Source organism: Cannabis sativa, unplaced genomic scaffold, assembly GCF_029168945.1.
Source record: "Cannabis sativa cultivar Pink pepper isolate KNU-18-1 unplaced genomic scaffold, ASM2916894v1 Contig4, whole genome shotgun sequence".
Taxonomy (NCBI): Eukaryota; Viridiplantae; Streptophyta; class Magnoliopsida; order Rosales; family Cannabaceae; genus Cannabis; species Cannabis sativa.
In genome coordinates, this window is record NW_026870040.1 from 2448597 (window position 1) to 2464559 (window position 15963).

At 32.0% G+C, this 15963-nt stretch overlaps 1 protein-coding gene across 1 annotated transcript; it reads left to right on the forward strand.

The window, feature by feature from the left end:
- The first annotated feature begins 279 nt into the window (after positions 1–279).
- LOC133033340 (uncharacterized) lies at positions 280–4109 on the forward strand. Its single transcript, XM_061108049.1, has 6 exons — positions 280–572; positions 682–777; positions 901–1119; positions 3109–3205; positions 3315–3377; positions 3467–4109. Exons 1-6 carry the CDS (start codon positions 312–314, stop codon positions 3658–3660), a joined length of 930 nt encoding a protein of 309 aa, XP_060964032.1. The 5' UTR covers positions 280–311; the 3' UTR covers positions 3661–4109.
- The last annotated feature ends 11854 nt before the right edge of the window (positions 4110–15963 follow it).

The window sequence follows — 15963 nt, forward strand, 5'->3', positions numbered from 1 at the left end:
AATACATTGCTTCTCACTTTAAATACATTTCAATAAAAAAATAAAACTAGTAAAATTATAAAATTATCTCTAAAAATATTTATACTATATAAGTAAAGTACTATAAAGTATCAATAAATAAAAATTTATTCTTTTTAACATGTTACAATGTGAAAAGAAGTTACATAAGGGGTTACTAGAGGTTAAAATGACAAACAATACCTTCTCCTACAGTAACTATATTTTGTCGCATTTGAGGTGTGTCACACCTCTACAAAATAACTCCCCAATAAATAAATATGGGATATGGTGGAAGGACACCCCATAGAGAAATGGCCCTTTATTTTTCTGTTTCACCATTTTCGTCGCTGAAAACATTACCTATCCTCCCTCAACTCTCGTCCGGTAAAGCCCCACGTGCCAAAACCACACTGACGGCCGATCAATCACGCCTCCACCCCAATGTCGAAACTCGGAGCTCCGACCACTCTTTGCTTACTGGTTCGTCCTGCGCCTGCGGAAGAAGGGTCTTCATTAACGCAGCTGCCACATCTTTGCTTCCCATTTGCTCCGCCAAAGCTTCCCATTACACAGTACGATCTTTCACTCACAAGCTGTAATATCTATACATCTAACCTCAGATTTGCTTCATTTTACACAAGTTTTTGTATTTGTGTCAGTTCTACATTTTTACATATGTAGGATACGTTGAAAAAGATTCACCCTCCGAGGCCAGATTGGTATGAAGAATTCTATGCTTCAGTTCTGGATACGAGCATGAAATCTTATGAAGCTGAGGTGAGTTTCTAATTTGTCTGAATAGTATAATGTTTGAATTTTCTCCAACCCTCAATTTTGGGACAAGAATGAAATTTTTCCAGGATTGATTGTTTTGGTTGATGGTATATACATATTGGTAAGATTGCAGGTTACAAGTCTGAGCTGTTTGCTAATTTGAGAGGAAAGGCTGAAAGAGTGGTAGAGATTGGGATTGGGACGGGTCCAAATCTTAGGTACTATGGTGGAGATAAAGGTGTCCAAGTTTTTGGGGTGGATCCAAACAAAAAGATGGAGAAATATGCCAAGTCTTCTGCCATTGCTGCTGGTTTGCCGGTTCAGAATTTTAAGTTTATACAAGCAGTATGTTCAATTTGTCATCTGAAATTGCATTTTGTGTTTGTTTGTCTTAGCAATGGACCATAAGCTTTGTTTTTGAGACAGCTATATATGAAACTGTTATATCTTAAATATGTGACTATGTGAACTTGTGAAGTAGGACCAATGGACCATCCCTACTTCTTACTAGCTTTCTAACCCAATTATTTAATTATTAATAGTATAAATAATAGTTTACATACCAAGATTGCAGCAGCAAGTTAGTGCTGTCTTCCTAGCTTATATATCCCAGCACTTTTTGACTTTTTATGTTACATTACAATCTTTTCTTAATTAAGTTGATTTTAAATGTCCATCAAATCTTTAAATATCATTACCATAGTTGTGGTGAAACAGCAAAACCAGTTATGGGATAGACCATAGATTTTCTCAGTAATGCCTTTTTTGGTTTAAAAATTTGCAAATACATTGAAACATATTAAAGCTCTTTTCCATGTGATATGTATGACTAATACCTGACATAATTTGTTTATTGCATTTTACTTTTTCCTTTGTAATAACTTCATCTGCACAACTTGTCTTATCTTATCATAATAATGTAGACAAAAAATTATAAAATGGTATCGGTTAGGTTTAAAGGTAACTAACCAACCTTGTAGGATTTGCTTATAAAACAGTCGGGGGGGAATAAGGGAAACACAGAAAACTTGGCTCTGCTAGTTAAGTGACAGTTTACATTTTGATACCCATGAGGGAGAAAAGCCTTAGATTATTTGGTTTTGAAGTGAATCTTTATTCCGATGGCAAGAGTCATTCTGAAGCAAACAGAAGTTTGATGTCCATAGATGAAGTCGGTTCTGAAGCTGAGCATACTGATGCGAAATCAGATGGTTCAGTATGTCAGCTAGAACAAAAGAAGCATAGATGTGAGTTCTGTCACAGAGACTTCATGAACTCACAGGCACTGGGAGGCCACCAGAGTGCACACAGGAAGGAGAGGCTAAAGAAAAAGAGAATGCTACTACAAACTAAGAAAGCCAAGCTTTATCCTCAACCAAAGGAATGTCCCACTGGTTTGACTTTTTATCATCCAACCCAATGCTATATAGATTTTTCTTCTTCTAAGTTAGCTTTTTACAGAGAGCCTTTCATTAGCTTCAACTCTTCAGATCAAAATCAAGTCTAGATATATAACACCTCCGGCCCTGTGTTGCTAGTTGGTCTCATGTTTCAGTTCCTTGTCGTTTACAATAGTTTTCAACTTTCCAAATATCATGTGTTATGTAATTGATAGTTACTGAAACTATTATGTTTGGCTGAAATAAATGAAAGGTAGATTAGTGATTGACAGTGACATTGTTGATCACTGAACTCAAATAGTCAAAAAAAAAATTCAATCTCAGATCTTATTCTCAAGCAAAGAAGATCCCAACTTCTAAGTCTTCGGATGTTGTGTCTGATAAGTTAAAGGACGAGAAGTTGAACCAATATGAGGAATCACTTAGAACAGTCGTGTATTTTAGCTGTTGGGGTTCCAACAATTGAGGCCCCTTTTTTGTGCAATATATTATCTCAATTTTTAGTGCAATACATACATGGATGAAATCACTTGATTTCCTTTCAAAGATTGAGCATAATTCCATTTAGAAGTTTACTAATCATGACTTGAAAACCGGTTTTGGGACTGTGGCTTACCTAGATCTATGCACATTATTAAGGGGTCAAGCAGATACCTCCGGGCAGAGCTTTCTGATAGAATGAAACACATCTTTAATCCATGACTTTGGACTCCTCATTGCCATAACTAATTGGATTTCTGCTTAGGGGGAGAATTATCTCAATTCAAGCAGTATGCTCAATTTGGCGTTTGGTACTGCATTTTGTGATGTGTTTATTTGAGCATTTTCTCACCAACTTTGTTTTGGAACGACTATATATGAAAATGTCAGCTTAGATTTGTGACATGGTTGAGTCATAGTAGGGATTTGTTATTCATCATTCAAAATGTTACAGGTTGGCGAGGCTTTACCACTAGCCGATGCTTCTGCTGATGCCGTTGTTGGAACACTTGTATTATGCTCTGTTGGTGATGTTAACTTGACCTTAAAAGGTAATAAAGCTTGTAGCACAGAGTGGTTTTTTTTTATTATTTTATTATTATTGTTAGGTAATTACATGAGTTTTGAATTAATAAAGTGAAATATTTACTTTCTTTTTAGAGGTGAAGAGAGTTCTCAAGCCAGGTGGACTTTATCTCTTTGTGGAGCACGTAGCTGCAAAAGGTTAATAGACTTGAACTTGTAATTAACTCAGCTACCACATGCAAGCTTTTATTATAATCAATTGTTTTTGTTTTCTTCTTCAAATGTAGAAGGAAGCTCACTGAGATTCATACAGAGCATTCTTAACCCTTTGCAACAGACTGTTGCTGATGGGTGTCACCTGACAAGGGAAACTGGAAAGCACATATCAGAAGCTGGATTTTCAAATCTGAAGCTCAGCCTCACTTTCTTATCTAATGCCTCGCTCATAAACCCTCACATCTACGGAATAGCTTACAAGTAAATAGCAATACCTGCAATTTTCACCAAGCCATGCCCATGTCATGCAATTCAAAGTAACAATTAACACATAAAACTATTATTTATACTATTGGGGGTTCATATTAAGTTTGGTCAGGTTGAAGGGTTTATTAATTGTAGGCCTATATATTTTGAATGTATACAAGTAAATTTATATATTGACAAATTTACATCCTTTCCTAGCAAAGAAAAGGTTGTGGGGAAAGTGATATTATATACATAGTAATGATTGTTGTTGATTTTGTAAAGACTAGTGTTGAAAAGGGTTTGTTCCTTTCCCTTGTATCTCGTCTGTGGACAGAGTAAGATGAGAGAAGACAAAGCCTTATGGGGGTTGGGTCGGGGTGTATTGATGATAACATAATGTAATGTTCTTCAATATGATGGGTATGAAACTCTGTTATATTCTTATTTGAATGCCCCTTTTTGGCAGAGAATACTGTTATGTAGTTTTATACCCCACATATATTTGAAACACTAATCCAGTAAAGACTAGAAGTATAATATATTATTCATTATTATTATTATTTGGCTTGTGAACCATTATGAGAATGCAGTAGAAGACAATTTACAGATGACAAAATATATTATTCCATTATTATGTTATCGAGGTCCTTCTGTGTGTTGGCACAGGACAAGAGAGATACCCTTTCATTCCAATTGGAATATTTGTTAATGATCACTTTAGAAGGGGCAGTGTTGAGGGTTGGTGGGTTTTGTTTTTCATTGTTATTTAGATATTCCCAGCAACATATTTATTTTGAATATCATATAAGTTTAATTAAACTCACCTTGACCTTGGGAGTGTTTTTTTTTCTTTTTTTGGAATAACTGAGGCAACAGATATACACGTTGACAATTTGACAATGTATGCTCAATTATACTATCTACGCAATGTTTGGTAGAGAGGAAAGAAAAATTAGGGGAAAGAGAGAAATATTTTTCATTAAGTTATTTGGTATTGAGTTGAAAAATGGAAGGAAAAAATAGTTGTATATTTATACTATTTACTATTTTATTTATATTATTAATTTTATTTTATTTTAAATAAATGATACTTAAGTAAATTTTAAGAATAATTATTCTTTTTGCCTTTGAACTTATGACACTATTAAATGATGTCTCTATAATATACGACTTGTTAAAAATACCTCTCAATATAATATAGTTAGTGAAATTTGCCCTTCAATATATAAAAAAATTATTATATGAAAATAAATGTCATTGATAAAGAAATATTTAGGGGTGAGCAACAGTCGGTTTTTTACACAAAAAAAATCCAAAATTCGATTTTCGGTTTTTATGGTTCTAATCCGAAAACCGACCGACCATTATAAAAATATAAAAAAACCGACCGTTTTAATCCACGGTTTGGTCGGTTTAAACCGACCAAACCGAACTTCATTTTTAATTTTTTTTTTAAAAAAAATAAGTTTTTAAATTTTTTATTATTATTTGAAAACTAAAAAATTAAAGTATTGTATCAAATATCATATAATTTAAAAATAAAACTTTTTTAGTTAAATAAATAATGTAAAATAAATTTTTTTAAATTTGTTCAAATTATTTGTGCTACTAATATGGTAATGAGTTATATTAAAAAACTAGTATTATTTTATGAATATGTGTGTATAATACGTAAATGCATCAAATTATAATAAAATAAAATAATGAATAATTGAGACTTTAAATAAAAAAGATATAAGTAAAATTAGTGTAATAAAATTGTATATTAAATATGTACAAAAATAATATATATTATATATAATATATATGTTTGGTCGGTTCTCGGTTTAATTGGTCGGTTTGCCATTGACACTAAAACCGACCATGTTAAGGTGGTTTTAACCGAAGGCGGTTTTTTCGGTTTTCGATTTTTTCGGTGTCGGTTTTTTCGATGTTCGGACGGTCGGTTTACTCGGTTTGGTCAGTTTCTTGGATTTTTTGCTCACCCCTAGAAATATTTATGAAAAAACAAATATTAATTTGAAAAACAAATCCTTATTAAAGATCAAATATTCATGAAAAAAGCATTTTTAGCAGCGTAAGTACTCTATAAAATTAATGAATTAGGATCCTGAAAAGTAAAATGCTCCATTATTTATAGGGAAGAATTACAACAATCTAGTTTTCCAAAATAATTAAAAAAAATAAAGGGCTTTTTTCATAAATGTACAACAAAAACAACATAATTACAAAAAATGTGCAAAAAAAAATTATTTTAAAAACTTATTACATGAATCCATACATTTTAATCATTAAATAATAAAATATGTTTATTAAAACTCAAAATAAATAATTTCGTAAAATTAATTAAACAGTTTTATAAAAATAAAGAAGTTAAATATTTTTTTAATTAAAATATAAATATTTATTATCTATTTTAGTATGAATTATTATTATTTGATAAGATTTTTTTAATAAAATACATTATCAAAATGATAAACATTAATGTATATAAATATAAATCAATACTTAAAATTACTAAAAATAAACATGACACATAGAGTGATATAATAAACATATGTGAATATTATTATTTTGTTTATTAAATTAGTATGTTTAATAAATAGAAAATAAAATAAACATATATATACAAAGTATTTTACATTATTAGTATGTTTATTATAATTGTAAACATAAAAATAGACATAACTAATTTATACTATACTAAAATAAGTATATTTTCCTTCTATTGTTCTATATATTAATTATTTTCTAATGAGTTAGTGAACGAATTTTCTATTGAAGTATAATTCTTACATCAAAAAATAAATAAACAAACATAACTTTATAAACTCCAAAAATTATTTAATTAGAAAAAATAAACATGACACAATAAATAAAGAAAAAGATGAAGATAAACAATTTTTTTTATATATATATTATTTATTTTCTAAAAAATTACTAAAAAATAAACATAACACACATAGAGTGATATAATAAACCTATGTGAATATTATTATTTTGTTTATTAAATCAATATGTTTAATTAATAGAAAATAAAATAAACACATATATAAGATATTTTATATTATTGGTATGTTTATTATAATTGTAAACATAAAAATAAACATAACCAATATTACCATATATATATAATAATCAATAATTATTACCATACATATATTATAAAAAAAAATTGAAAAAAAGTTTTTAATTATATATAAAAATGTATGAGAAAATGATAATATGTTTCTTTGCACATATTTTGTAATTAATTAATATGATGTATACAAAATTGTAAAATGCCCAAAAATAAATAGGAAAACTTATCTACTTTCCTAAATCAAAAGAAATAAAAAAGGAAAATTAGGAAGGTTTCCTCCTCTTTTTTATTGGTGCGAATCTATCACACAAAATCAGGGATGTGATTGAAGTTTAAACGCTTGAAATTTATAGAAGTATTTCTGAAGATATTCCAGTCGCATTTCCCCTGGCCAGTGTATGCGAGCTTACTGCGAAGTTGATGATGGTCGGATGGTGTAATATACCATATTCAGATATTTCAGTTTATTCTTCAAATGAGTTATTTGCGAATGATAAATTGACTTGGACGACACCTCATGGAGCGTACCGTCCATCAGATCATAAAATGGTCCCCACGTGTCATCCAAGTAAATGCCACATCACCTTGTGCATAATATAGGATATCAGGTTTATTTGTTAATTAGTACACTTTGTGGGTCTAATTAATAAATATATTTAAATTATTGTTTATTTAATAATTATTAAAATAAAATTAGTATTTAAATAATTAGATGCGATAAGTAGTAAAATTAGAAACGATACTTTAGTTTCATTAGTTAAAATAAAGTGGAAAAAATCTAACTCTAAAGCTCATATATATTCGGTCCTGAGAGAAAGATTCAGCCCAAGTCTTTATTTTAAGCTCATCTCATCTAAACCTAACCCTAAGTGAATGCTTAGGGGTGTTCATCCGATCCAATCCGCACTTTTTTGGTCAAACAACATCCAATCTGCACTAAGTGCGGATTTCATATTTTGGATCCAATCCGATCCGCAAAAGAGTTTAAATCCAATCCAATCCAATCTGCAATAGTGTGGATTGGATCGATATTTTAGATCGGTTATTTTTTAATAATAAATTATTTAATATTTCATAAAAAAAATTAAAAAAGACTATTGTTTCTTAATCTCCAATAATAATCTATTTCCATCTCTATTTATATACAAATCAAACTAATATACATATATATATATATGTACTTATTTTTAAATTTACACTAATATATATATATATTACTAAAATAAATAAGCTAGTATATATATATATGGATCATTTCTTAATGGGTATTACCCATGAATGGTTACTAAACAAATTTAACTATAAACATTAATTTCAAAAATATTAAATCATCAAATTTTGATCTAATAACGAATAATAAAAGAGAAATTTGAATTTTTATACTTAGTTTAACTACTTAATTAAAATAAATAAAATGCACCAACTCAATATATTACTAAAAAAATTAAGATATTAGAAGTTTGTGTCTTTATTTAATTAATATATATTATATATTATAATTTTTTTAAAAAAATATATAGAATTAAGCGCGGATTGGATTAGATCGGTTACTTTTTGAGGTCAAACAACATCCAATCCGCACAAGTGCGGATTTTAGATTTTTCAATCCAATCCAATTCGCACAAGTGTGGATTGGATTGGATTGGATTGGATCGAATACTTTGTGAACACCCCTATGAATGCCTATATAAATAAAGAGAAGAGAATTGAAAAACCCTAATTGAATGTCAAATAACCTTTTCTCTTCTCTTCTTTCTTCTATTTCAAAATTCATTAGCAAAAACTCAATCTCAATATTGTTCAAAGGTGAGTTGAGTATCAACCCACACTATTCAAGTTAATACTCAGACATTTGTGGAAGATTGTGATGAACAAAATCGAAGGAGAAAAGATCTAACTTCAATTCTTAATCGTACTCTACAACAGAAATAATCAAGGGTTAGAACTGAACAGGAAGAGACATTATATTCTGCTGCCATTATTATAAGGTTTTCTATAACTTTATGTGTTTACTTCATTTTTTTAGGATTGTTCGTATTTAAGTTGTTAGATTATAGATTTATAATCAACATACATAATTTTTTTATCAAAGCAGAAGAGATTCTCATTAATCAACAAGCACAAATACAACCAAGCTACAACAAAAGCCGAGACAACAACCTGCTAGGCTAAAAGACAGGTAAAAAGGGAGTTTGGGGCATAATTTTCAGCCTAAAGAATTTACCATAGTCACTAGAAGAAGAGGTATCACTAGAAGATGGGGTAGAAAGACCATAGTATCCACTAAAATCCCTACACCCCGTGATCTTGAATATATCAAAAGGATCAACTGGTTCTAAATCCCAGCTCGCGTCTAGGTGACTTGCCCTATTTGTCATGGTACCATATTGCTCGACTATACCGTAGTACGACTCATTACAGTTAATTTGGACACGAAATCTGGAGTACCAACTATCAAACCTATGTGTTATGCGATCTACGAGGAGGGGATGCCAAATATAAAAGTTAAAGCGGCTATCTCGGAATGTAACTAGAGTGTTACGCTCAGCCCTAAGCAGTGTGGGTGACCAACCACATTGATTACCTCGGGATGCTCCTTCATTGGCTTCCCGAGGGGTAGTGTTCTGAAGATACTGTGCCTGAGCCACGCGATCTCAAGCTTTCTCCTTGTCTGGGACAAGAAGTTGCTGTCAAGAAGAATACTTGGGATATTTGTAATCACAAGTAAACTCCTTGTTAGTTAGGAGGTCCACAAACCTCAAATTGACCTCGTTTAGAAGAAAATTGCATGACCTAAGTTTTGGGTTTTGTGCCCTAAATAAAACCCATTTCAATATAATTAGATTGACTTATTAATAAAGATCAGAAATAACATTTTATGTTGCATGGTTCACATGATTTATTTCATGATTATATATATAATGTATGAATTCCATTTAAGTCCAGAACATATGAATTTATTAATGATTATAGTGTTGTCAGCACAGTGGAATATAATTTTAATTATATGTTCAAAAGTTTATTTCCTGATTTGTCAGAACACTGGATTTAGACTGACATGGTATAATCAGTGATATGTATTCTTACACCTTGGAAAAGTGTTATGTCCCTTCCAGGACATTGGCAAAGTTTACCAGTATCGGATGTATGGAGTATACATCGGAAGGGACCGATATTGAACTTTGATTAGATATATTAGAATTTACCGTAATATCTATTCAATTCAATATCACCTGTTGATCCTAGATCAAATGATCTTAATCCTGATATGATTAGGTTCAATCTCAAGAGTGTTATTCGTGTTCTTTGATTTGTTAGTTAAGCCTACTTTTGGGTCAGGGTGATATGTACATTTTGGGAACACGGTAGTGCAATTGAGTGGAAGCGCTGACATAAATATGGATTCTATAGCTTCAATCTGGCGAATAGAAAGTAAAGGATGATTTCCTTCGAGCTTAACCAAACGAAAAATAAATGGTGGAGTACTCATTTCACTTAGCTGAAATATCATTTATACAGGGTTAAGTGTTTTAAGGATAAAATACATTGAAGGGTGTTACGGTAATTTAATCCCTTTACAGTGTAAATCATCTATATAGAGGATCATTGATCAAATTAGGATTATAGCAATGGATAACTAATGACGTGTCTATATCGTGGAACATATAGAGCGTTCTATATGACTGAGAGTGCAATTCCAAGTTCTAAGAGTGGATTCAATAAGAAATTAATAAGTTAGTGAATTTACTTGGTAAATTCGGTTCAACTTATTGGAAGCTCGGTTATATAGACCCATGGTCCCCATACTAGTTGAGACCATACTGCTTGTAAGACTCAGTTAATTGATTTTGATTAATCAATTATCATTCTAAAGTTAGACTATGTCTACTTTATGAATTTTCACTAAGCAAGGGTGAAATTGTAAAGAAAAGAGATTCTAGGTTTATTTATTAATTAAGATATTTTATATGTCTAAATTAATAAATATATTACATGACAATATTATCTAATAATTATCCTTAAGTTATTAAATAATTAGAATTGGCATTTAAAAGGTTAAATTGGAAAATTAGCATTTTTGAGAAAATAGGAATGGAAAATAACAAAATGGGAAAGTTGCAAAGTGAGGCCCAATTTCCTTATATGGGCCTGTTGGGTTTTATGCCCTAAATAAAACTCATTTCAATATAATCAGATTTACTTATTAATATAGATCAGAAATAACATTTAATGTTGCATGGTTCACATGATTTATTTCATGATTATATGTACATAATGTATAAATTCATCTGAAACCCTTTTCACATACTTGATCCTGTTTATTGTGCCGTCAACACATTGGAAAGTAAACATGACTATGTGAATAAAGTTTCCTAGATTTATCAGACACAGGGTTTTACTGATATGATAATCTACAATAAGAGTTTACTTGTATTTGGAGAAATACTATGTTCTTTCCAGAACATTGGTTAAAGTAAAGCTCAGGTTGGATGCATGGAGTATGCATCGGAAGGGACCGATATTGAACTTTGACTTAGATTTAATTAAACTTACCGTAGAATCTATTCAAGTCAATATCGCCAAGTTGATCCTAGATCAAATAATCTTAATCCTAATATGATTAGGCTCAATCTTGAAAGGCTATTCGTGTTCTTTGATTTGTTAGTTAAGCCTACTTTTAGGTCAGGGTGATACGTACATTTTGGGAACACGGTAGTGCAATTGAGTGGGAGCGCTAGCATAAACATGGAATCTATAGCTTCTATCTGGCGAATAGTAAGCAAAGGATGATCTCCTTCGAGCTTGACCAAACGAAAATAAATGGTGGAGATCTCATTTCACATAAGCTGAAATATCATTTATACGGGGTCAAGTGTTTTAAGGATAAAATACATAGTAGGGTGTTACGGTAATTTAATCCCTTTACTGTGTAGATCATTCATATAGAGGATAATTGATCACATTAGGATTATAACAATGGATAACTAATGATGTGTCTATATGGTGGAACATATAGAGCATTCTATATACTGAGAGTGCAATTCTAAGTTCTATGCGTGGATTCAACGAAGAATTAATAAGTTAGTGAATTTTAGTGCTAAATTCTTGATCTACTTATTGGAAGCTCGGTTATATAGACCCATGGTCCCCCCACTAGTTGAGATAATATTGCTTGTAAGACTCATGTAATTGGTTTTGATTAATCAATTATAATTCTCAAGTTAGACTATGTCTATTTGTGAAATTTTCACTAAGTAAGGGCGAAATTGTAAAGAAAGAGTTTATAGGGGCATATTTGTTAATTATGATACTTAGTATGGTTCAATTAATAAATATGATAAATGACAATATTATTTAATAATTATTTATAATTGTTAAATAGTTAGAATTGGCATTTAAATGGTTGAATTAGGAAATTGGCATTTTTGAGAAAATCAGATACAAAAGGTGTTAAAATTGCAAAATTGCAAAAACAAGGCCCAATCCATTAAAGGTATGGCCGGCCACCTATTGAGTGTATTTTAAGTTGATTTTTTCATTATTTTAATGCCATATAATTCAAATCTAACCCTAGTGGAATGCTATAAATAGATAGTGAAGGCTTCAGGAAAAACACTTCTTCTGATTCGGAAAAACTGAGCCTCTCTCTCTCTCCCTATCTTGAGCTACCACTTCTTCTTTCTCTTCCTTTGAATTTCGAACTACCTTAGTGTATGAGTAGTGCCCACACTCATCAAGTGATACCTCAATCATAGTGAGGAAGATCGTGAAGAAAGATCATCAGCAAAGGAGATTCAGCATCAAAGATTCAGAGAAAGAGATCCAGGTTCAGATATTGATAATGCTCTGCTACAGAAAGGAATCAAGGGCTAGATATCTGAACGGAAGGAGTCATAATATTCCGCTGCACCCAATGTAAGGTTTCTTAAACTTTATATGTGTTTAATTTATCGTTTTAGAAAGTTCTTATTTAGGATGTTAATAAACATACTTGTGAGTAGATCTAAGATCCTGGTAAAATAATTTCCAACAGGGCTGCCCACTATGCATAGGCTTTTACCATTTTATTTTTCCATTATTTTAATGCCACACAATTCTAACCTAAACCTAGAGGGCATTCTATAAATAGAAAGTAATGGCTTCAGGAAACAACACACAATTGTATCTCATTCTTTTCAGAGAGACTTCCTGTGCACCACTTTCCTCTCTCTTTTCTTCTCTAAATTTCGAAATCCCTTGAGTGAATGAGTAGTGCCATCACACATCAAGTGGTACCTCAATCATAGTATGTAAGACTGTGGAAAATCAACCAACAAGAAGGAGAATCAGCATCAAAGAAGGAGAGAAAGAGATCCAGATTCAGATCTTGATAATGCTCTGCTACAGAAATGAATCAAGGGCTAGAGATCTGAATGGAAGGAGTCATAATATTCCGCTGCACCCAATGTAAGGTTTTCTTAAACTCTTATGTGTTTATTTCATTGTTTTAGAATTCATATTAGGTTGTTAATGAAACATACTTGTTAGTAAATCTAGATCCTAGTAAAATAATTCCAACAACTGGCACCAGAGCCATGGTAATGATTTACTTTCATGTAATATGAATTAAAACGATGTTTTATATGTTTTGTGTTGATTTGGATGGTTTCATGTTGGTTTATGTGTTTACGTGATGAATGTATATGTTGTACAAATTTTTTCCATGAAAAATAATTTTTCTATTTTTGAAAATATTTTATTTAGATTTCTTGTGAAAAATTAAGTAATTTTTGTTTTTACAAAACTAGATTCTGATAAAAATTGAAAGAGTTATGATTTTTGGAAAATCGGGGTTCAATGGTGTCCCCCACAAATTGCGATTTTTTGGATTTTTTTCCCAAAAATCTAATTTTTGCATGGGATTGTTTCCCAAAATTCAATTTTTCCAATTTTAGATTTTTCCAATTTGAAATATTTCTAATTTTAAATATTTACAAATTTGAAATATTTATATTTTTTTAAATATTTCCAATTTTGAATATTTCCAATTTTAAATATTTCCAATTATGGTAAGATTTAAAAATTTGTTAACTTCTTTAATATTTATATATTATTTAATTATAAGATTAAATATTTTGATATTTAACATATTTTAAATTAAAAGATAACTTTGTCTTTTTATTTAAAATATTATATTAAAATTATCTTATATGACAAATTAAATAATTAATAAATTTGAAATTAACATAGATATTTTTATAGATACACTTACCATAATATTTTCAAATTCAAAATTTTTTATTTTGTTAAATATTTAATTATTAATTGTTGACCGAGGTTTTTGGCAACCAATGAAATATTATAAGATTAAAGAGCTGTAAGAAAATTAGAGAAGGATTTTTACGTGGTTGGGGCGTTAATGAGCCTTAGTCCACGAGTCGGTATTATTTATGGATGTATTTAATACAGAGAATGTGTTTGGTGAGTGTTTCCCTCTTATAAATACAGAGAATGTTCATGGTGAGTATTTACTCTTCTTGCTCTTATGCAGCCTAAGATTCTCGACCCCATTTTATGAGCTTTGAGGGGGTATTTATAGTGTTTTTTCTGGGGTGATCCCCAGAACTATTGTACAAGTGTATCTGTAAGTATCCATAAAGTTGGGCATTCCCAATGAATATACCATGGGTAATGCATGGTCAAATCCCTAGGTGCTGTAGGGCTTTTATGTGGAATGTCCTTATTGCCTTTTGACTGATGTGACTCTTCACAGTGTAGCCGTCGATAGACTTAAATGATCATTGCTTTGTAGCTGCAGATTGGGGGTTGCGCCGTCAGATTTTATTGCGTGTAGTAGTCCCAACACGTTTCCTCCCATGCGGCATTAAATGCGACTTGATTGCTCAGGGGAAGCCTGACACCTCGCGGAGATGCCTTAGTATTACTTGGGCTTTCGGGAGTTTATGGGGCTCCTTATGTCTTCTCCGGGAGGCATGTCCCAGATGCTGCCTTATTACATAAAGACTTGGCAAATAATTCGTATGCTAAGCTGTTTGATCCACGTGTCCTTATCTGGTTGGTCCACGTATATTGGGCAAAATCAGGGGCAATATTTACCCCCCAAGCCTTGTTTATTTGAAAAAATAAAACAGGGCTTGCTCAAGTGCCTCTGGTCGACTCCTCGGTTTCCTGGCACAAGCTTTGAGCGCGTGAGGGTGTATTTAATTATAGCCTTTAATGCACCGATTCATTTTTTGCAGAGGTCGATTCGTTTCACGCCCGTTGATTGATACGGCGCATTAATGGTGTCAGACGGATACTCAAACGTTTCCACCGCCTTAATTACGAATCAATCCAACCGTTGATCTTTGGGAATTTGAATCGTGCGTCTCCACAACCATTCGATGGTAGGTGATAGTGCCTGTTCCTCATGCATTTTTGCCTACAAAAGCCACCACCTTTCCTTCATTTCGGTTACTTCCCATTTCTTGCCAACTTCGCTCGAGTTTCCTAGAGAGAAAAAATCCTCAGACCAAGAGAACACCTTCGAACACTTTGCAAATTTCCTAGTTATACTTCGTTCACCACTGTCAACCTACCTTTTCTTTGTTTGATCTACAGCAGAACCCCCAGTCTCAACACTTCACTGTAAGTTTCTCGCATCCCTTGCTTTACTGTTAGTGTACATGGCATGCTTTACTTATCTGTTCGTTTTTTCTAGGTTTGGTACTTGAAGTTTCTGGGAATGCACTCTTTTGGATTTTTCACGTAACAGGTCTAGATTCACCATTTCTGGTGTTAGGGTTACTCTTGTCACGTATTTGTTGTTATTTTTTGCAAAGGACCATACACTCTTCGTATACTGGTCGTCTAGGGCATAGAGGAGACTTTGTTTTTTCTCGATTCTCTGCCCTTTCTTTTTCTTTTATGCGCAATGTTGCCTTCTGCAAGTTTATTGCACCCGACTTTTGTCCAGGAAATCCTTCTAGGGTTTTCTGTTTGACAGATGTCCGGAGGGGGCCTCTTTCCAGCGGTTAGGGGACCCCCATTCCCTTTTTCTTGGTTTAGGGTTTGGTATGGGGCCTAACTGCTATAATTTTAACTCTTTTTTCCAGAATCAAAACATGTCTGCGTCCGGTTCAAAGTCGTCCAAGAAGAGTGGCAAGCGTCTGGCTACCCTCGAGAATGTCTCACTGGGTCCTGTTGCCCAGGAGGGGTATAAGTCACGGGCCACCGGATGGGAGGCAGCTGAGCTTC

Coding starts and splice junctions, on each gene's coding strand:
- LOC133033340 (XM_061108049.1), top strand. CDS start 312: ATGGCCCTTTATTTTTCTGTTTCACCATTTTCGTCGCTGAAAACATTA. Junction 778..900: donor TGAAATCTTATGAAGCTGAG/GTGAGTTTCTAA, acceptor CATATTGGTAAG/ATTGCAGGTTACAAGTCTGA. Junction 3,378..3,466: donor GGAGCACGTAGCTGCAAAAG/GTTAATAGACTT, acceptor CTTCAAATGTAG/AAGGAAGCTCACTGAGATTC.